General features: G+C 37.0%; 1 protein-coding gene across 1 annotated transcript; it reads right to left on the minus strand.

The window, feature by feature from the left end:
• Positions 1-22794: 22794 nt before the first annotated feature.
• Positions 22795-24177, minus strand: LOC130463119 (uncharacterized). The gene has a single exon (XM_056832162.1). It carries the CDS (start codon positions 24175-24177, stop codon positions 22795-22797), a length of 1383 nt encoding a protein of 460 aa, XP_056688140.1.
• Between the last annotated feature and the right edge of the window lie 251 nt (positions 24178-24428).

Genomic DNA, 24428 nt, shown 5'->3' on the forward strand with positions numbered 1-24428 from the left:
GCGAAAGTGCCGAGTGGACAACATTCGAAGCGTATGCACCCCCCGGGTGGTGATGGGTATCCTTAGTCCCAACTCCCGAGATGAAACACGCCAAGGGAGCCAAGATTCGTTATGCGGTTCTGTCCATTCACATTAATATGCTGATTTTCAGGTCGTCCCAACTTGATAAGGAAATAAACGCGGAGTAGGATCGTTTCACCCTTCGGCTATTTTGATTACCTACGAGCACGAGTATTTCATTAACATCCACAGTGGAGTCGCCACTATGAGGGGGTCGAAAAAGCACGAGGCTAATGCGTGACCACGTCCCTCGTGGGCGTGACGTTTTCAGATCAAGTGTAATTCGATTTCCTGTGAGTTTACACCCAATCGACTAGTAATACAGGAGTCGCCATTCAGTTTTTAACGACAATGAGAAAAACTGACAAAACCCGGTTATCGTGACATAAAGGGAGTGCAATTATGTTCGACCACGACGGCCATAGGTTCCCTTGTGATCCCTGGTGTGGGGATCGCTCAACGTACACCCGCAGGGCAGAGATTGAGAGTTCGGGGGACTGTAACTACCGAGAGGATTGCTCATCGATAACTCCAGAGGCAGGTTATCCTTACTAGCTCAACATAAATAATTGAAGGGACATGCGTTAAACTATTAAACTGTTCTAAATTGATTTTAGCAATATGCAACACATAATACTAAATCGATCGTGATTATCTTATTTAGATTGATTTAAGGTACCTAGCATGATAATTCAATTGTCCAAGGTATTATCTTATTAGGTGTGATAGATCAATCAAGTTAATAGTTCGACAATTTTATAAAATGGTGATGAAAGCGATTAAATCATGTGAGGGACACATTACAACGCACCCTTGAGAGGTGCGTCACGGTTCTCAGAAAACTAACCACTTGGCTTTGCTATTTCTCCTTTTATTTAACGAATCTTGGGTTTCTAAGCAGTGTTCCAGTATTTAGGCTTAAATCACCAGCTACAAGGGGCAGGATGCGCTCTGTTCGACTTTTGGGTCGATTGCGACAGAACGCCGGATCGATTTCGTAGCGTGAGGCTAGGCTTAAGGCTAGAGTCAATACTCAGGTTATGGAATTGTGTGTTGTGTTCACGTCGGTTTTTAGGCTTTATTTATAGGGAAAGAGTTTGTGGAAAGATAGATATTTAGAATACGAATACAAAAAGAATTCGGAGACGACACGACCCCAGACATTTTCAGCGCCCAGGGCTGGGCGCCGAAGATTTCGGCGCCCAGATCCAGGCGTTGAAAATGGGATCTGGGCCGAGTTCTTAGTCAGATTTGGACTCTTAGAAGGCGGAGCTTTTGAGACTTATCCGAGTCTTTTAGTGCGTATTAACTTTATGACGGAATGCGTCTGGGCCCGTTACGAACTCCAGGTTCGTTAGGATTTTAATCAATACGTAACTCTTACTTTCGAATTATACCAGGAATAGAATTCCTTTTGCAAATTTTATCTCGTTTAGGATTTATGTTAGAGTGCAACACCTAATTCTGACAAGTTTCTATCTTTTATGACTTTACCACTTTTAACAACTACCTTTTACGACAGTTACTATTTTTAGCAGGTTTCCATAAATAGCAGTTTTGGCCGAAATGAAAAGGGTGATTAAGATTCGTTATTTTATAGGAGATGCGTTGCCAAGTGGAGATTTATGTTCTCATCATCGAACCTTCCCTTTCTGGAATGGGGAAAAAAGTAGGTGTCTACACATAGTAAGAGCCTTAAGTTCCAAACTTAAAAATTGAGTTAAAAGGTGCCATGCCAAAATAACACTTACTTGGATAACCTTTACATCAATCTAGTAATAGATTACGCTCAGCGAGGTGTTACTTATTGATCCTAAAGGGGTAAGGTACATAAATAATTGTGAGTACATGTTAGTTTTGGTGAAACTCAACGATATAAGTAAGGAGTCCTTTTATGTCGTGGCAAATTCGATAGGTTTACCTAATAAGTTCTTAGACGTACCTATCAACCAAGAGTAGTTTCTAGACTATTAGCAAAAGGTTTTGCTTACCTAAAATATTTTAGAATTGAGTCAAAATACATAATGTGCTTAATTCTTCAATGATTTTAGGGTCTTGGAATCATTTTATTCACACCTGCCGGAACAATAAATTCGAATAAAATGCTAATGACTTGTTTAAATTGCATGATTGCTTTAATTTTCAAGTTATTACTCATGATAAATGTTTAGACTTTGCATGCTTCAATGTATGTTTTATTTATTGTTTATAATTAAATATCTTGCACTGCAGTAAATCCTTTTAGAAAGGTAACAGTAAATTTCCTTGATTGGTAATGAATCCAAGAACGATTCATGGGAATGTGAGAAAATGAGCAATTTAAATTCTACGTTTCTTTTAGCGACTTTTATGGTTGTTTTCGAGTATCAAAGTCGAATGGCGAACCGATTGGTGCTTGTTGATTCAAAAATACAATTTAGTTTTGAGATCATAAAGCCTTGAGTGTAAATGCTCAGCTTTACCAATGGTTAACAACCTAATATCCTTGTCCATTTAATTCTCGAATGAGTCTAGTCCCTAGACATTCGAATAGATCGATGCTTAGAGAACTTTAGAAGCTTCTGGTAAGATCATCTAGTTGAAACAAAACATTCAACATAAATTAAATGGTAAGAACTTTGTTGGAGTGACATTGGACATGTCTAACAAAGTATAAAAGTCAACACTAGAGAATTCAATTCTTAAGGCTATTAGAAAGGGTACAAGAAATAGGAAAAACAAGGAACAAATGAAATGAATTTACGATTCCGTTTCTACCTATAAGTTTATGTTTAAAAGAGAAGTGACCTAGCAATCAAACTTCCTTGGTATCATATACCGCTTGAGGTTCTTACTTCGGTAATAACTCAAACAATGGAAGCAAGGCTACACTAATGACCTACAAGTGGGAAATGAAGCATGGCAATGCTACATTAGTTGTAGGGTCATCTAGTTTGTTTTAAGTCCTTTCAATAGCTGGAACTTAATGGCTATTTTGTTCCATAATCAGCATACCTAAATTTCTGTTTTCAAACACAGAAAGACTCACATTCAAGAAAACCAAAAACAATGTTTGTTTGTTTATTTGAATGAAATTGTCATTTACGGGTTGAGTCAATATGCTTAATTGAAACAAACAACTCTTTAACAATAAGAACTTTACTAGGTTCAAATCAACCCCTTGATTTGAGTTCCACTAATCTTTGGCATTGTTGCTTAGACCATATCAACAATTTAACATTCATAAGCTCTATTTCGATGGGATTTTGAAAGTTCATTGATTTCCAGATCAATTCAAGACAAGCTAGTCTTACTTGTTAGAACGCCTAGACAATAGAGTTCAAAGCTAAAGAAAGGTTTTATGACTTTATTATTTCACATTGACTTGAGTGAATATAGGTTTATTTACTCAAATGTGATATAAGTTTGAATCTGTTTGGCTAGTTCAAAGATTCAGAAGTATAAAACCCACTTGGCAAGAAATCATAAAGATCTAATTTAGATCATGTTCATGATTACTTAAGTCAAGAATGATCATCAATGATTGTGAGTTGTAATTTCACGATCTTGCTCCATAAGATATGGTATATCTCAGTTGGAATGATCGAAGTCAATTAAGTGCTTGATTCGATCAATGATGAATCATAAAGATTTTTCCTATAATTTCTAAAACAAAATGCTCAACTACCACCAAACTAAACCAAATTCGTCAAAGCTATTGAAAAGTAATTTCAGAATATCTTTTCAATAATATATAATATATCTAAAGAGTTGCTAAACTCAGTGGGAGCTTAGTGTTTATTATTCAACAAACTAACGCCAAAGACTAGATATATGTTTCATTGTGATTTATTCAAATGAGACACAAGGGTATTATTTCTACCACGAATTTTTGAGAACATAATGTTTGTTTGCTCGAAATAATGTCCATTTGGAGATTCGTTTCCAAAATGACAAGTGGGAGAAAATAGACCTCGAAAGTCTTCGAGGCGAACAACAAACATAAATGGACATTCCGGAGGCTTTTCGAAGTGCTTCAGAAAATCCGAACTTATTCTTTAAGGACTTTAGAAGTGGCTTTAAGGAATAGACATCTCTTAGAAGACTTTACAAGTGCTTCAAGGAGAACAGAATATTCAGAGGACTTTCAAGTGGCTATTGATATTCTATTGTTTGATGTTCTATACCCAAGTAGGCATAGAGTTCAAGTCACTGAAACTATGAGATTCTTCTGTTAGATAGTGAAGAAACATGGAGATCAGGTCACTGAAGCTATGAGATTCTTCTATTAGATAGTGAAGAAACCTACAACTTGCAGTCAAACTATTATCATGTAGATTAATGAGTTTATGACTTGTATGAAAGCTATGACGAAACCTAGATTCCCTAAAATGGTTAGAGGCCATATATAGACTTAATGTTTAATTGGTTAAAGGCCATAAAACATACTTAGTGTTTTGATGACAAAATTCATTTTTTGTTAATTTGCAAGAATAGTTTCACACCTATTGGTTGCAAGTTTGTTTTAAGGATAAAAACCATCAAACATGAAATTGTGTTCACACACAAAGCTAGATTAGTTGCTAAAGGTTACAAGCAAATTCACGGTGTGGATTGTGTTGAAACCTCATGCAAAATCGTAATGCTTAAGTCTATAATTCAAGCAATGATTGCATATTGGTACATATGGCAATTAGATGACAAAATGTATTCCTCAATCAAATGTTAGAAGAAAACTATGTACATGGCATGTCATAGGATTTGTGGATCCAAATAATGCTTGAAATGAATGCTAGCTTATGAAATCTAAGTACAGATTTAAGCAAGCAATTGGGAATTGGAATTGTATTTTCATAAAATGTACATGATTCTTATAGATATATAAGAAGTTTAGTGGGAGTACATAAAACTTAATTGGTCCTATGTGTATCACACACATATCTCTCTATTGTGAAATAAAATTCAAATGCTAATGACTTAGATTTGAAATTATTCATCAATGATGGACCCAGGCGAAACTTAGTACATACTGGGTATTAAGATCTATTTACAAAGATCTTAAAATATTGTTTTCGATTAATTAATGGCATTTACTAAATCAAACACGAAAGACTCCATTGGAGATATTCGACCCATATGAATAAATCTAAGTAATGAATGTTTGAACTATGTATAAGCATTTACTAAGTTAAACATCAAAGGATCTAAGTGAGATTCTTAAACCTATATTATATGTCAACAAATTTAGCTGGATTCAGTATCTACTGAAACTAGAATGAGCTAAAGTTACATGAATAGAATTCAATTGGGAATTATTCTGCAAAAGAATTTATCATGTATGATATAATATGAGGATCGCCAAAAACATATCGTATGACTTTAGGCATGAAGAACATATACCATTCTCTATTGATCTAAGTGAAGATCAACTAGATTGAGATCAAGAATACTTATGGTACTTGAAAAGGTACATAGGAATAGTTCTTGATTCAAGGAAATAAAGATATGCTAAATATTAATGCTACACGCATAAACACTGGTAAAGGATCAACCAAGATCCCTTTGGAGTTAACCATTGGCAAGGACGAGCTATAGAGCATCGTGTTTTGAAATGGCAACATGGATTGGAGACCATGAGTTGTTGCATGGGAAATTAAAATATTAATTTCTATGTTCTAAGATACAGCTGGAAAGTCTTACACATATCTATGAACTGCTTGGATAAGTAAATCCAAACAAAGCATCACTAGCAACCTAAACAGTTGAAGTAAAAGCACTTATTGCCTAAAGAGTTCTTTACTAAACTTGGGTGGATCACATGTCTGCTGACTTGATGGTTCTTCATTGCAAAATGCGTAGAACCAATATCGAAGTAAGAAAGACTAGATCACATAATAAACAAACTCAAAAGATCTTATCATCCTATCTCTAAGAACATTCGATGAAAAGGATATTAAGATTGGCAAAGCATGATAACTAAACCTATGCAACAAGTGAGAAACAACACTCACAATGTGGCACTGGAAATCAAGCATAGCTTTGAATTCCATGAACTGTTTTAAATATGGTTTAGAGGCCCATGGTTGTAAAACATTGGGGTTAAACATTTATCATATATGAAATGCATTTTCATATTCCATTTAATCTTGGTTGAGTATTAAATGATGAGTACCTTCAATTTGACGATATATTTAAGATAGACTGTCAGGACCAGTCCTGTGACTAAGAAATGTCTATCAAGTGAACTTGAATGTCAAAAGTTGAAAATGGTCCCTGGTCGGAGTTTTCTATAAAGATGGACGCATAGAAAACATTAGACGACTAGAATGCAAGATGACTAGTAGTTCTGTTTCTTGAACTATGTGGACATGGCAATGTCGTAATCATTTGCATAGATACTTACTTTGGGAAGACTAGTATCGGACAGACCTATGAAACTTTATTGTAAGAGATGAAAATCTGTCATAAGTAAATTTCATTGAAATTATTAGACACTAAATCCTCAATACCTGAGTGATTTGAGATTACTTGTTTGAGAACTGCTTACTTTGACGTTGACCAACCGTTGCACCGTAAAAGGAAGCTATAAAGGAAACGCTCAGGTAATCACCTATCAAACGAAGTCTAATCTCAAGATCGCAAGATTGGGATTGTCCTCCCATAAATCAGGATGAGATGCTTAAAAGTTGTACAAGGCCACTCGCAGAGCTAGAAACTGTAAAATGCATGGCCGTGCTCAGATGAATCATAGGCTATGATTATCTTTTTATTTGATCAGTTGAACTCTGACACCGAGAAACACCTCTGGACGTAATAAGGATGACAACTCTTACCTTATGTTCAAGAGCAAGCATCGAGCGACAAAGGAATTAGGAAATGCACACTTGTCCCCAAGGACAAGTGGGAGACTGAAGGAAATAATGCCCTTGGTCCAAGTATGCATATAATGTTAAGTCTAATAAATGCGGTTCAGTATTAATTGACAAGTTAATAAATTCAGTGAGATCAAGTGAGCTGAATGCCTAGCTAGAGGCCGCTTCAGTTCAAGTGGAATTAATAATATTAATCCACAACTTACTCTTGACTGAACCCGTAGGGTCACACAAATAGTACGTAAACGGATCAAGTATCTAATGGCATTAAATACTCCATCTATGGATATTCGGAATCGACGGATCTTGGTTTCAGTGGGAGCTGAGATCGTCAAAGGAAAGTAAATGAATACTCCGAAAACGATGATATTGCCGGAAACGGAAATATGGATCGTATCGGAAATATAAATATTATCCAAGTCGTAGATGTTGCCGGAAACGGAAACATGGTACGTATCGAAAAATATTATCGGAAATGGAAATATTGCCGGAATCGGAAATATTACCGGAAACGGAAACATTGTCAGAATCGGAAATATTATCGGAATCGGAAAATAATTCCGGAAACGGAAATATTAAATATTTGTTCGAAACGGAAATTTATTCCGGAATCGGAAATATTAAATATTGTTCGTATCGGAAATAAATTCCGGAATCTGGAATTTAATCGGAAGCGTATCGTACGAATTAGCATTGGACGAGGCCTGCCAGACGAAGGCCCAGCACGAAGCCGGGCCATCGCCCAGCAATCCACACGCATCAATTACACACAGCCAATCCCCGGCAGGCCTAGCGCAAGGCCAGGCCCAGCAAGGCCTTGGCGCGCGCGGAGCTATATGGGCAGCGACATTTGGGCTGCGAGCGAGTGCAGCTCGCGTGGGCCGCAAGGCTTGCGCGGGTGGTGCTCGTGTTCGTGCTCGTGTACGGTTGTGTGCAATACAAATCCTAAAGCTATTAGAATTTGTTCTATGATTAAATCCTAATCCTAGTAGATAGATTTTATTTAATAAGAGTCATAACAGGATTCTAATTAAACTAAATTGGTATTCTAATAGGATTCTAAGTCCTTTTCTATAACTCTATAAATATGTGCCTAGGGTCACAAATTTATTGACGAAAGATTCAAGTATTCAAAGGTAAGATTTTCAAGCAAAAATCAGCCACAAACACTTGCCCTATTAGCCGAAATTTATAGTACCTTAAGGGCGATTCTAGTTGATCAAGCTTAAGGCGGATCCGGACGTGCTATGGACTATCTACGGAGGGACGTCACTTGGAGTCCTAAAAGACTTGTTCTTGTTCGGTTCGGGCGCAGCTAGGGAGGGCACGCTACAAAGTGTATGCATCTGAATTATGCTAAATGATTATGTGTTAATAATATGTTTCCTGGCATTAAGGTTTTTCCGCATGATATATGTTTTTCCTATGTATCATAACCTAACATTTGCTTAAAAAAACAAGCCGTTGCGGGTTTTGAATTCCGGTTGTACGGGACGGGGCCCGGCTTGCTCGGTTTTGTGGGTCGGCGCCCGAATTTGACTTGCCTTATATGATTTTGAGTGGAAAAGGCCTAGTAAGACCAAAGGAATGGTCTAATAGATGAGATTGTACTTGGATTTTGAAATTGGTTTTTGAAAGTTGTATTTTGTACCGAGTTTCGAGAGGGGAACGGTCTCGGGGATTGGATTTTGGACCTTGTATTTTGGAGATGTTCGTAGCAATTGGGATTTCCGCACGGAGTTATTCCAACCGCCTAGTAAGGATAATGGTATCGTCATCATCCCAGAGGGGAGACAAAAAGGTGTCTACAATTCTCTATAGTTATATATATAAAAAGGGTTATTTTAAATAAAAAGGAGAATTGTCGGGGTGTTACAAAGTGGTATCAGATCTAAAGGTTTTATTGCCTTTTTGTGTCTATTTTTAAACTTTTTAGGCGCCTAACTAACTAATTAGTTACTTAAAAATGAATTTCGTTGAATTAAGCTCCAAGTATTAAAGTAAGAGGTCGGAATTTATTTCTTTATCGTCAAAAAGGAGTTAGAATTTTCCTTTTTTTTCATTTTGACCAAAAATCCGAAACGTTTTTTAATATTTAGAAATCGAAACCTTTTAGTTGAATTAAGTACTTGTGTTTGAAATTTAATTTAAATTTATTCGAAAATAATTTAAGTTTATTCTAATTTTTATTTTATTTTTGGATCAAGGGTACGATTCGTTAGGAAATCTAAATTCTTTTGTTCGAATTGAACTTTATTTTTCGAACTTATTTTAATTCTTATTTGAAATATAACAAAAAAAAGGAATTTTTAAAATTTTATTAAGTCCAATTATGCATATAATATTAAGTCTAATAAATGCGGTTCAGTATTAATTAACAAGTTAATAATTCAGTGAGATCAAGTGAGCTGAATGCCTAGCTAGAGGCCGCTTCAGTTCAAGTGGAATTAATGATATTAATCCACAACTTACTCTTGACTGAACCCGTAGGGTCACACAAATAGTACGTAAACGGATCAAGTATTTAATGGCATTAAATACTCCATCTATGGATATTCGGAATCGACGGATCTTGGTTTCAGTGGGAGCTGAGATCGTCACAAGCAAGAAATGAATACTCCGGAAACGATGATATTGCCGGAAACGGAAATATGGATCGTATCGGAAATATAAATATTATCCAAGTCGTAGATGTTGCCGGAAACGGAAACATGGTACGTATCGGAAAATATTGATGGAAATGGAAATATTGCCGGAATCGGAAATATTGCCGGAAACGGAAATATTGTCTGAATCGGAAAATATTATCGGAATCAGAAAATAGTTCCAGAAACGGAAATATTAAATATTTGTTCGAAACGGAAATTAATTCCGGAATCGGAAATATTAAATATTGTTCGTATCGGAAATGAATTCCGGAATCGGGAAATTAATCGGAAGCGTATCGTACGAATTAGCATCGGACGAGGCCTGCCAGACGAAGGCCCAGCACGAAGCCAGGCCATCGCCCAGCAAGCCAGCGCGCCACAACGCACCAGCCAAGGGTGCGCCAGGCCCACCGCAAGGCAGGCCCAGCGCGCGCCAAGGCTGCGGCAGCGTGTGGGCCTCGTGGCAATGGGCTGCGAGCTCGCGGGCTGCGCGCGCGCGCATGGCGCCCCTCGTGGGCTGTTGTGCGTGCGTGTGTGTGTTTGTGTGCTATACGAATCCTAAAGCTATCAGGTTTCGATATATGATTAAATTCCTAATCCTAAAAGGATAAATTAATTAAATAAGAGTTCTATTAGGATTCTAGTTTAATTAATTCGTATCCTAATAGGATTCTAGTTCCTTTTCCATACCTCTATAAATAGGTGCCTAGGGTCATAATTTATAGACACAATTGAAGTATTCTAAAGGTAAGATTTTGAAGGAAAAAAAACCAGCCATACACTTGCACCATATTAGCCGAAAGTCCTAAGCAACCTTAAGGGAGATTCTAGTTGGTCAAGCTTAAGGCGGATCCGGACGTGCTGTGGACTATCTACGGAGGGACGACACTTGGAGTCCTAAAGACTTGTTCTTGTTCGGTTCGGGCGCATCTAGGGAGGGCACGCAACAAAGTGTATGCATCTAAACTATGCTAAATGATTATGTGTAAATAATATGCTTTCCTGGCTTTATGGTTTTTCCGCATGATTTATGAATTGTCATATGTATCATAACCTAACAGTGGTATCACGAGCCTCTTATTATTTTCATAATCTAAATTGCATGAACATGGTTAAATATTACAAATTTGCAAGAATTAAAAGGGGTGATTAATTTTCGTAATTGTTAATTAATTGCAAATTGCGTTTATTTAATTATACGTACGCAGTTTTTCGGCAGTCTCTTCGTTACTCATCCAAATCGAGTGATTTTTGTGTCAATTCCGCATGTAAAAGGCATTCTAAAATTTTGACAAAATTGGTATTTTTTTGCCGAACCCAGAATTCTCAAATTCGAAGCCTAACTATGACTTTTCGAAGGTTTTAGTTTTTCGAATGCAAAATTTCGTAAATTTAAGATGTTAAATTAAATATTTGCGATTCTTGTTGATAAATCTTGAATTTTTTATTGACCTACTGTATATGTTTAACAAGTTTGAATGCCTAGCCTTGTTAATTATACAACCTAATTTGTAATTATGATTAATTTGTTGAAATTCGAATAATTTAGAATTAATTTGATTTTCATAATTAATTAATAATTTAATTAGGTACCAATGATTAAAAACCACCATAAAAATTGTTAATTTGAGTTAAATTTTAAATTTTTTTATGACCTAGATTTGAATCCATGTTAATCGCAAATTAATTGATTAATAAATTTTCGATTTTTCGCCCTAAAATTATGAAATTAATATGATTTATTAATTTGTCATTAATTTTGGAAATAAAAGTTTTAATTTTTATGCAATTCGCTCATAAAACTTGCACGCACAAAGCAATGGACGCTACGTGTTACCCTTAAGGGGTGTTGTATAGTGCGGGCATGCGACAACGAGCAAGGGAGCTCGTCGCCCATGCGGTACGAATGCAGCGAGCAAGGCGAGTAGCACGCGAGCACAAGGCAGCAGCCCTGCCTAGCGTCGAGTGCTGCGATGATGCATGGGCGGATGCGCGAAGAAGCAAGGCGAGCGAGAAGGCAGGCGCGCGCGCGGGCAGCGAGCAGTGCCTCACAGCACGAGCGCTGCCTCGCCCAGCCTCGCCAAGCAACTGCTGCGCTACGAAGCAGCGAGCGATGCTGCGCGCAAGCGTGGCTCGGCTTGCTGCGTTTGCGCGTGGCAGCTGCTTGTGCCTTGCTGTGCGATCACTCGTGGGGCGATGCTGCCTCGAGGACTCGACGGGGCATGGGCGCAAGCCCATGGTCTCGTCTTGGCCCGATTGATGCGCTTTGAATTTAATTTTTAATTTTTAGTTCGGAAACGATTTTAATTAATTTTAAAATTCGTAATTTAAATTGTTTTCTTGGATTTTAATTTTGAATATTATAATTATTATAAATTTTATTTATACTAATTATTTTACTAAAATTAAATCTTGAATTAATTTAAATTCATTTAATTCAACTGAAATAAATTAAATTAATGGATTCGATTATAAATTTATATGAGCTTTAAATTTTAATTAAATTTGTATGTTTCCGGTTAGACTAGAAATACATTTTTATGTTTAAAATTAGTAAAGCATATGAATTTATTGGTTTAAGTGGGAGCATTTTAGTCATAAAATCTTTATTAGGTCTACAAATCCTTTAAGGTTAAACAACTTGATTAGAATTAATAAGGACTGAATAATTGGTAGATTATTGGTGCCCTTAATTAATTGCTGCAAATATTTATGTGATGCATAACGTGTTTTACTAACCAGCTATGTGGGCCATTCATGATAATGAATGGGTGAATGGTATATATTGTATATGTACTATTTTGCAGGTTATGAAGTGACTAGTATGGCCCAAATAGGATAGAAAATATGGTCTGCGTACCATTAATTTGAATGTAATTGGTCTAAAGTACCAAATTTGTTTTTCAATTCAAATATGGTCTGCGTACCATCAAATAGTTGTAATTAGTTTAATTATAGCTTATTCTATTTGAAGAAAATGGCGCCTCCCACGGTGAAATTCAAGACGAAGTTACCATTTTCGAGACGGACTTTGAAGTTGAAGCTTCAAGATGAAGTCGGGCCATACTAGATCACATTTATCTTATGCATGTTTTAAGTTATTTATTGCTTTTAAATATGTCTTAAATATGCATGAGATCAAAGCTTGATTATGCTGCATGATTAAGGATTTTAGTTCACTTAAAATCTAACCAACATAGTAAGAGCCTTAAGTTCCAAACTTAAAAATTGAGTTAAAAGGTGCCATGCCAAAATAAACACTTGCTTGGATATCCTTTACATCAATCTAGTAATAGTTTTTGCTCAGCGAGGTGTTACTTATTGGTCCTAAAGGGGCAAGGTACACAAATAATTGTGAGTACATGTTAGTTTTGGTGAAACTCAACGATATAATTAAGGAGTCCTTTTATGTCGTGGCAAAATCGATAGGTTTACCTAATAAGTTCTTAGACGTACCTATCAACCAAGAGTAGTTTCTAGACTATTAGCAAAAGGCTTTTGCTTACCTAAAAGATTTTAGAATTGAGTCTAAATACATAATGTGCTTAGTTCTTCAATGGTTTTAGGGTCTTGGAATCATTTTATTCACACCTGCCGGAACAATAAAATCGAATAAAATGCTAATAACTTGTTTGAATTGCATGATTGCTTTAATTTTCAAGTTATTACTCATGATAAATGTTTAGACTTTGCATGCTTCAATGTATGTTTTAATTATTGTTTATAATTAAATATATTGCACTGCAGTAAATCCTTTTAGAAAGGTAACAGTAAATTTCCTCAATTGGTAGTGAATCCAAGAACGATTCACGGAAATGAGAGATATGAGCAATTTAAAATGTACGTTTCTTTAGCGACTTGTATGGTTGTTTTCGAGTATCAAAGTCGAATGGCAAACCAATTGGTGCTTGTGAATTCAAAATACAATGTTGTTTTGAGATCATAAAGCATTGAGTTTAAACGCTCAGCATTACCAATGGTTAACAACCTAATATCTTTGTCCATTTAATTCTCGAATGAGTCTAGTCCCTAGACATTCGAATAGATTGATGCTTTGAGAACTTTAGAAGCTTCTGGTAAGATCATCTAGTTGAAGCAAAAAAATCAACATAAATAAAATGGTAAGAACTTTGTTGGAGTGACATTGGACATGTCTAAACAAAGTATAAAAGTCAACACTAAAGAATTCAATTCTTAAGACTATAAGAAAGGGTACAAGAAATAGGAAAACAAGGAACAAATGAAAGGAATTTACGATTCCGTTTCTACCTATAAGTTTATGTTTAAAGAGAAGCGACCTAGCAATCAAACTTCCTTGGTATCATATACCGCTTGAGGTTCTTACTTCGGTAATAACTCAAACAATGGAAGCTAGGATACACCAATGACCTACAAGTGGGAAATGAAGCATGGCAATGCTACATTAGTTGTAGGGTCATCTAAGTTTGTTTTAAGTCCTTTCAAAGGCTGGAACTTAATGGCTATTTTGTTCCATAATCAGCATACCTAAATTTCTGCTTCAAACACAGAAAGACTCACATTCAGAAGAACGAAAACAATGCTTGTTTGTTTGTTTGTTTATTTGAATGAAATGGTCATTTACGGGGTGAGTCAATATGCTTATTAAAACAAACAACTCTTTAAATAAAAACTTTACTAGGTTCAAATCAACCCCTTGATTTGAGTTCCACTAATCTTTGGCATTGTTGCTTAGACCATATCAACAAGTTAACATTCATAAGCTCTATTTCGATGGACTTTTGAAAGTTGATTGATTTCTAGATCAATTTAAGACAAGCTAGTCTTACTTGTTGAAAGTAACAAAACATATGAACTATTGTTAGAACGCCTAGACAATAGAGTTCAAAGCTAAAGAAAGATTTTATGACTTTATTATTTCACATGGATTTGAGTGAATATAGGTTTATTTACTCAAAGTGATATAAATTTGAATCTGTTTGGCTAGTTCAAAGATTCAGAAGTATAAAATCCACTTGGTAAGAAATCATAAAGATCTAGGATAGATCATGTTAATGATTGCTTGAGACCAAAAATGATCATCAATGATTGTGTGTTGTAATTTCACAATCTAGCTCCATGAGATATGCATGGCATATCTAAGTGGAATGATCGAAGTCAATTAGTACTTGATTCGATCAATGATGAATCATAAAGACTTTTCCTATATTTTCTATAAAAAAAAAAAATGCTCAACTACCACTAAACTAAACCAACTTCGTCAAAGCAATTGAAAAGTAATTTCAGAATATCTTTTCAATTATATATATCTAAAGAGTTGCTAAACTCAGTTGGAGCTTAGTGTTTGTTATTCAACAAACTAAGGCCCAACTATAGATATATGTTTCATTGTGATTTATTCAAATGAGACACAAGGGTATTGTTTCTACCACGAATTTTTGAGAACATAATGTTTGTTTGCTCGAAATAATGTCCTTTTGGAGATTCGTTTCCAAAACGACAAGTGGGAGAAAATAGACCTCGAAAGTCTTCGAGGCGAACAACAAACATAAACGGACATTCCGGAGGCTTTTCGAAGTGCTTCAGAAAATCCGAGCTTATTCTTTAAGGACTTTTAGAAGTGGCTTTAAAGAATAGACATCTCTTAGAAGACTTTACAAGTGCTTCAAGGAGAACAGAATATTCAAAGGACTTTCAAGTGGCTATTGATATTCTATTGTTTGATGTTCTATACCCAAGTAGGCATAGAGTTCAAGTCACTGAAACTATGCGATTCCTCTATTAGATAGTGAAGAAACCTACAACTTGCAGTCAAACTATTATCATGTAGATTAATGAGTTTGTGACCTGTAAGAAAGCTATGACGAAACCCAGATTCCCTAAAAATGGTTAGAGGCCATATATAGACTCAAATGTTTTAAATGGTTAGAGGCCATAAAACATACTCAATGTTTTGATGACAAAATTGAAATTTTGTTGATTTGCAAGAATAGTTTCACACCTATTGGTTGCAAGTTTGTTTTAAGGATAACAAACCATCAAACATGAAATTGTGTTCACACACAAAGCTAGATTAGTTGCTAAAGGTTACAAGCAAATTCATGGCATGGATTGTGTTGAAACCTTATGCATAATCTTAATGCTCAAGTCTATAAATCAAGCAATAATTACATATTGGTACATATGACAATTGGATGACAAAATATATTCCCCAATCAAATGTTGGAAGAAACTATGTACATGGCATGTCATAGGATTTGTGGATCCAAATAAATGCTTGAAAAGGAAAGCTAGCTTATGGAATCTAAGTACAGATTTAAGCAAGCAAATTGGGAATTAGAACTGTATTTTAGTGAAGCTAATAAGTATTTTAGTTTCATAAAAAGTACATAATTCTTATAGATATATAAAAAGTTTAGTGGGAGTACATAAAACTTAATTGGTCCTATGTGTATCACACACATATCTCTCTATTGTGAAATAGCATTCAAATGCTAATGACTTAGATTTGAAATTATTCATCAATGATGGACCAAGGCGAAACTTAGTACATACTGGGTTTTAAGATCTATTTTACAAAGATCTTATATTTTTGGATTAAGTAATGGCATTTACTAAATCAAACACGAAAGGCTCCATTGGAGATATTCGACCCAAGTGAATAAATGTAAGTAAAGATGTTTTGAACTATGTATAAGCATTTACTAAGTTAAACATCAAAGGATCTAAGTAAGATTCTTCACCTATATTATATGTCAAAGAATTTAGCTGGATTCAGTATCTACTGAAATTGAATGAGCTAAAGTTACATGAATAGAATTCAATTGAGAATTATTCTGCAAAAGAATTTATCTTGTATGATATAATATAAGGATCGCCAAAAATTTATCGTATGGCTTTAGGCATGACGAACATATACCAATCTCTATTGATCTAAGAAAAGATCAACTAGATTGAGATCAAGAAAAACTTATGGTACTTGAAAAGGTACATAGGAATAGTTCTTGATTCAAGGAAAGAAAGATATGCTAAATATTGATGCTACACGAATAAACACTGGCAAAGGATCAAGCAAGATTCCCTTGGAGTTAACCATTGGCAAGGACGAGCTATAGAGGATCGTGTTTTGCAAATGGTAACATGGGTTGGAGACCATGAGTTGTTGCGTGGGAAATTAAAATATTACTTCTATGTTCCACAGATACAGCTGGAAAGTGAGAATTAATGATATTAATCCACAGCTAGAGGCCGCTTCAGTTCAAGTGGAATTAATGATATTAATCCACAGCTTACTCTTGACTGAACCCGTAGGGTCACACAAATAGTACGTAAACGGATCAAATATTTAATGGCATTAAATACTCCATCTATGGATATTCGGAATCGACGGATCTTGGTTTCAGTGGGAGCTGAGATCGTCACAAGCAAGAAATGAATACTCCGGAAACGATGATATTGCCGGAAACGGAAATATGGATCGTATCGGAAATATAAATATTATCCAAGTCGTAGATGTTGCCGAAAACGGAAACATGGTACGTATCGGAAAATATTGATGGAAATGGAAATATTGCCGGAATCGGAAATATTGCCGGAATCGGAAATATTGCCGAAAACAGAAATATTGTCTGAATTGGAAAATATTATCAGAATCGGAAAATAATTCCAGAAACGGAAATATTAAATATTTGTTCAAAACGGAAATTAATTCCGGAATCGGAAATATTAAATATTGTTCGTATCGAAAATGAATTCCGAAATCGGGAAATTAATCGGAAGCGTATCGTACGAATTAGCATCGGACGAGGCCTGCTAGACGAAGGCCCAGCACGAAGCCAGGCCATCGCCCAGCAAGCCAGCGCGCCACAACGCACCAGCCAAGGCTGCGCCAGGCCCACCGCAAGGCAGGCCCAGCGCGCGCCAAGGCTGCGGCAGCGTGTGGTCCTCGTGGCAATGGGCTGCGAGCTCGCGGACTGCGCGCGCGCGCATGGCGCCCCTCGTGGGCTGCTGTGCGTGCGTGTGTGCGTTTGTGTGCTATACGAATCCTAAAGCTATCAGGTTTCGATATATGATTAAATTCTTAATCCTAAAAGGATAAATTAATTAAATAAGAGTTCTATTAGGATTCTAGTTTAATTAATTCGTATCCTAATAGGATTCCAGTTCCTTTTCCATACCTCTATAAATAGGTGCCTAGGGTCATAGTTTATAGACACAATTGAAGAATTCTAAAGGTAAGATTTTGAAGGAAAAAAATCAGCCATACACTTGGACCATATTAGCCGAAATTCCTAAGCAACCTCAAGGGAGATTCTAGTTGGTCAAGCTTAAGGCGGATCCGGACGTGCTGTGGACTATCTACGGAGGGACGACACTTGGAGTCCTAAAGACTTGTTCTTGTTCGGTTCGGGCGCATCTAGGGAGGGCACGCAACAAAGTGTATGCATCTAAACTATGCTAAATGATTATGTGTAAATAATATGCTTTCCTGGCTTTATGGTTTTTCCGCATGATTTATGTTTTGTCATATGAATCATAACCTATCAACAACATGGTAATGGGAGTGGTAACCAGGTGAAGTAGGGAGTTAACCAGTCAGGAAATTAGGGTTCGAAGCCTGTAGGGGCGCAGGACAACTAAGAGAACCTCCATAAGTCTGCTAATGCGAATAACAACCATAATAAGGCTCCGGGTAAATTGTTCGTGATGAATAGAAATGAAGCTGAACGTTTTGCAGACTTAGTTTATGGTACTTTTTCTATTAACTCTGTGCTAGTCAAAATGTTGTTTGATTCAGGGGAAATTCATTCTTTTGTTTCGTTATTTGTTATTAAGAGTCTAAATTTAGTAGATTTTGAGGTCGTTGATTTACCTGTTAGTATACCTACTGGTGTAACTATAAGGTGTATCAAGTTGTTTAAGAACTTGTCTTGGAAGATAAAAGATTGCGTTTTCCTTCTGATTTGATAGAGTTTAACCTGAGAAACCTAGATGTAATTATGGGGATGGATTGACTAAGTTTTTACAAGGCTAAGATAGAATGTGAAATCCAGAGAGTAATTTTAAGGAACCTGTAACACCCCCAACTCTAAACCTATTTTAAAGACACCAATTAAATATTAACTTATCTAATTATTAAAAATTTCGGCAGCACTTCCCCTAAATATGGACAACCTAAAATATTATTTAGGGAATTACGTCATAATTTCGTCAACCTGCTTCAATTACATCATTCCAACAAATAAAATTTCCCAATACACCATCAGGGTGTTACTGCTACACCTACTTATAAAGTAGATGCAAAGCTAAGTACTATTCATACTACATAACTAGAATAATTTAAATAACTTATACACAATTATTAAAGTATTCCACAAAAGTACACTATAACTAAGTTCCCAACTTTACTTCACGTGAACCCAAAATCAGTCGTCATTACCTGTATTTCCTGCATTTCTGATAGGTGTATTTTCCGTCGTTGATAGAAAATAACCTATGCAAACAATATTTATAAAACCACTCAACTACCGGCTAGCGGTAAGCAAAGGGATCGTCCCAAAGAAACAGTGGTTATCGAGTTTGAAAGTCGATCTAGTTCGAACAAGAATTTGGTTTTGAATTGTCACTTTTAAGAATCTAAAAACTACGAATTATGCTAAATTGAATCAAGAAAGGGAGATGTTAGGGAGTCGGGGATAAACTAGGGAAATCGGGGGAAATGAATTCAACTATCTAGCAATGATGATCATGCAACGAAGTGACGATTAGGCAAATAGCATCTAAAGACGAACCCGCCACCTCTCGGATAGGGAACGCTAAGCGTCTAATCCACGGAAGAGCTTTCGCCTAATCCTAGATTAAACTAACTATCATATAATAGGCACCGCCATTTGATCACACAAGATAGGCCCACAATCTCTTGCCAAACCTAACCTATGGTTCCACGTGATTCTAATCGAATAGCATTTGCAACTACCAATCAATTAGCATGGATGTCCTATCATCAAATCATATTTAATCACATGAATCAATCAACAATCAATCATAAATTTCCACTAATTAAGCCCCTAGATTCTCCCCTTTCCTTAACCTAATATTACTCACTAGTCATTCTAGAAATTAAGCAATCCATTAATTCTAAGCTAGCAAGCATGAAATTGAAGGACTAAGAGAAGAGAATTTAAGAATTCAATTGCACAATCAACTAGGAATTAAGAATCAAAGTAACTTCAATCAATATTGAAATCAAGAATTCAAGAAATTAAGGAATTGAAAAACAATCAACAACAAAGCAAGAGCAAGAATTAAGAAACTAAGAATTAAATTGCAAAATTGAAGAAGAGTTAAGAAGGATTACAAATTGAAGCTTTAATGGAGGAGAGTTTCTCTCTCTAGAATTGCTAAAAATCTACTTTTAGAATATCCAATTATCAACTAAAATTCTACTCTCTACAAAATAAATCAAAAAATCTATTTATAAGTTTCCCCAAATAGAAGCCATAATTCGAATAAGAGCAGCCCGCGCAGAACGTAAAATAATCATTCGAGCAAATAATGGGTCTTGTGCGAGCAAAGGCAGCGAAGAACACTTCCTTCGTCATGGGCGGACAACTTTTGTGCGGTCGAGTAGAGAACATTGTGCGGTCGCATCCCAAGTTAGGGACATCCTGCCTCTAAAAACCAAATCTGTGCGACTGAACAACAGAGCACGTTCGATCGCACAAAACCTGTGCTGTCGAATTACCAGGGTTGTGCGGTCGTTTTACAATCTTGGGACATTCTGCCTCAAAAATCCATTTTGTGCGACCAAATGACTGAGGGAATTCGACCGCACAAAACTGGAATCTCCTTGAACTCCATTTGCACTACCTGTTCGGGCGCAGAAAACGCCACTCGACCGCACAAGCCCTGTTTTGGCTCAAATTCACTTGTTTTCCATCATTTTTCATCAAGATCACCTATAAAGCACAAGATGGAACAAAACTTATAAATCTCACACAAAAAGCTATAAAAACTATAAAAAAGCATAAAAACTAACCTAAAATCCTAGGCTAAGAGCGACATAAATGTCGCTCATCAAACTCCCCCAAGCTTAGCGTTTGCTAGTCTCTAGCAAACTAAACTCAGCTAAGGAAGAATGAGCAACTAATCAGATTCTAAAAATTTACCAAAATCAAAATCTAGCAAATCTAATCAAGGCAAGACTAAAATGGAAAACACAAACCAAGAAAAGAAAGAAAGAAAAGAAGAAGAAAAGAAAAGAGAAGAAAAGAAATTAAACTACAAAATTCAAGATGGGCTTTATTATGGGACAAGTATAGAAGAACACTAATATAATCAAATAAATGAGTACACGCTAACTAATGTCCTAAACCGAGTGAAAGATTCGAGCATCAAGCAAAGTGAACTAAGGGCAAGCACTAGTCAATCCCCCTACATCCGGGCTTACCACGTCAAATCTCTAGATCTTATCCACCCTTGAGAATAGCGTCTCAAGACACCGCGAAGGCGCCAGAAAATCAACATTAGGCTACCCGACATCTTGGCATGACAACCTTGTTTCTTAAGCTTGACCAAATCCTCCCTCCACCGACAATGACTCAACTCTAAAGGGTCAAGAGGGCTTTTAGGGCGTAACGTAGGCTAGGGGTAAGGCGCAGAACAAATTTGGCCATTTGGTGCTCATACATAAAGTGAAGCGCAATGATAGAACTAAACTCAAGCATTTTGAACCAAACACAAACTCGTACCACTTATTTGGGGTACCCCCAAGCTTATTCAACAACAATTCGAAACTACAACTCTTTTTTGCGTTTTTTCCTTGATTTGATTTTCCTTTTTTTTTGTGTGTTTCAAATGAAACTTTTCATGCCTTGTTTTTTTCTCTATTTTTGGCTTTTTTTCAAAACTTAACTCTCTTTTTTGCTTTTGCCACAATTATTCACTATATACAACATTCTTCCAAAACTTTTCCATTCATACCAAACAACATTCATTCCTCAACTTTGCATAATTACTCCAAAACAACAAGCATCATAACTCTAAGCTTCACTATCACTTCTAAGGGTGAAAACAAAACAAAGGATATTAGGCTTGTAATGTGCTCATAAAAAATGAAGGGTCAAGGCTCAAATGACTAGAAAAGGGGAAAATGCAAACAAAAACATATGAGAAAAATAAGAAAATAGATACCTAAACTAAAAAGAAAAATAGTCACCGAAAGAAATGCCTATATCGTCCCCTAAAGTAGTTCGGTCGCGGTCTCGGGAAGGAAATGGTCAAACTCGGGAGACAAGAAAGTCAATGCTAAGGATCCATGCCACTCAATATATGAAAATGTGTTTGGGCTTATTTTTGAGCATGAACCTCACAAGGGAGCAAATACCATTCTCTCCGGCTTCAAATCACTAGAGAAATCGACACCATCTTACCACAAGCCAAGAGTTCATGATGCATGCTACCCATAGTTCAACCAACTTTCTTGACACCAAATCCTAGACTCGACCCAAGACATTAAGAACCGTGTAAAAATCTACCAATTAGGAATAAAAGCATTCTAATCTACAAGTTCCAATTTTATATGCCCCAATCAAGAATATTGCCTAAGAAAACCTAGAAAAACTTTCCTTGACAAAAAGGAAATCAAAACAAAAGAAAAAGGAAGAAAATAAGAAAACACACCAAAAAGGGAAACAAAAAGAAACAAACAAAACAAACAAAAAGAAAAGAAACTAAAATCAAACTAAATCAATCTAAAACAAAGAAACAAGCACATAATGGTATGATTCAAAGCAACGAGCATCAACAAGTAGCCAACCACACAACAAAACTCCCCCCAAGCTAGAACTAGGCCATGTCCTCACGGCCTAAAAGCAAGCAAGGAGGGGCACAGCTACCCATCCAACCAAATGCCCCAACATGATGTATGCCCGTCCCCCAAAGTATGCAATAGAGTTAGAAGGATGTTACCGGAATTGTCGTGGGAGGAAGTCCCGCAAAGAGCCGTTAAAACCCGAACAAACTCACCAAAAGAAAGACTGGTAAGGCAAAAGGTGGAAAGTGTGAACCCACCGCAATGAAACATACCAAAACAATGCATAGAAGCCGCGGGGTGCCTCCCGGGAGCGCTCGTTTAACGTCATTAGCTTGACGAATCCCCCCAAAGCTCATGGGGGGACAAGAATGAGACCAATACACAGGTTGCCTCCCGGTAGCGCTCGTTTAACGTCATTAGCTTGACGGACCCCCCCAAAAGGTCAAGGGGGGTCAAAGACAACCAACCTTGGGTCAACACTAGTCAATATGCATTTCTTTGCCCCTTTGGGCACAAAGATATTACCGACATCACCATTCAAGAGGCGGAAACCAAATAATCCACCAACATGCCCCTCCTCGGGACTCGATGGACTCTTAGCTGACTTTTTGGCTTTCTTAGCCGATCCATGAAACACTTTGGAGGGTTTAGCTCCATTATCATCATCAACATGCATTTCAAATATCTCGAGGATGGTTACAACATCTTCAAGCTCATCCCCAAGCGCCTTTGGGACTCCATGGACATTCTTGTCATCAAGAGAGGACCTAGCAAGCTCATTAGCACACTTAGAAACATGAAAATTGTTAGAAGAATTAGCACAAGAGTGGTTTTTCTCAACGCAAGCAAGAGTGTCAATTTTCATGCAACTTTTCATTTTAGAGCAACAATGTTCATCAATTGCAAGCTTGAAACTAGCATTGGCGTCTCCCGCTTTCAAAGTGATTAGTCCTTCTTGCACATCGATAAGAGCACCCGCGGTGGCCAAAAATAGCCTCCCCAAGATAATGGGGGTATGTGCATCCTCATCAATGTCCAAGACGACGAAATCCATAAGGAAAGTAAGCTCGCCAACCACTAGGGGAACATCCTCAACCTTGCCAATAGGATACTTGACCGAACGGTCGGCAAGTTGCAAGGTGATGTTGGTTCGGACAAGATCTCCAACGTCAAGCTTGGCAAACACCGAATAAGGTAGTATACTAACGCTAGCACCCAAATCACACAAGGCATTGCTTATTTTAAGCTCCTTAATAGCACAAGGGATAGAAAAACTACCCGGGTCCTTGAGTTTGGGTGGCATTTGGTTGAGAATGATAGCACTACAATTCTCGGATAGGTTCACCGTCTCCTTTACGTCGCAATCCCGCTTCCCACTCAAGATTTCCTTGAGAAATCTTGAGTAGGTAGGCATTTGTTTCAATGCTCCCGTAAAGGGGAGGGTGATGTGCAAATTTCGAAGAACATCAAGGAATTTTGAGAATTTCACGTCCAACTTGTGCCTTATGAATCTTTGGGGATAGGGAAGTTTAGGAGTGGGGAGAGGTAGGAGAGTTGCCTCCTTTGGTATAGGAGTTTCACCTACATCATTGATGGGAGGCTCCTCATCTACCACATCATTGTCACTAGACTCAATGACTCCCCCTTGATCCTTCCCATTAGGCTTAGAAACCTTACTAGCTCGAGGAAGATCATCTAAGATTTTCCCACTCCTTGTCACTATGGCATTCATTTGCCTTGGAGTATGACTTTGGGGTGGGAGACTAGCATGCGCATGATGTTCCCTAAAGGTATTTGCAAGTTGAGCTAGTTGGATCTCAATCATCTTCAAGTGAGTGTTGGATTGTTTGAATCCATCCTCAAACTCGACATTCTTCTTGGCTTGCGCCCCCACAAACGTCTCCATGAGAGCCTCAAGATTAGACTTGAGAGGCGGGAGTGGTGGAGGTGCAACGCCATAACCACTAAGGTTTGCTTGATATTGGTTGCCAAAGGTCCTCGGTCCATTGAATCCGGGAGGTGGAAATTGAGATGCACCATAAGGAACTCCCGAGTTCAAAGGATAACCCCCACTTG

The sequence above is a fragment of the Spinacia oleracea genome, chromosome 6, assembly GCF_020520425.1.
Source record: "Spinacia oleracea cultivar Varoflay chromosome 6, BTI_SOV_V1, whole genome shotgun sequence".
Classification (NCBI taxonomy): Eukaryota; Viridiplantae; Streptophyta; class Magnoliopsida; order Caryophyllales; family Amaranthaceae; genus Spinacia; species Spinacia oleracea.

What these genes read in the sequence shown, in the direction of transcription:
- LOC130463119 (XM_056832162.1), bottom strand. Translation starts at nt 24,177, where the DNA reads ATGATTGAGATCCAACTAGCTCAACTTGCAAATACCTTTAGGGAACAT.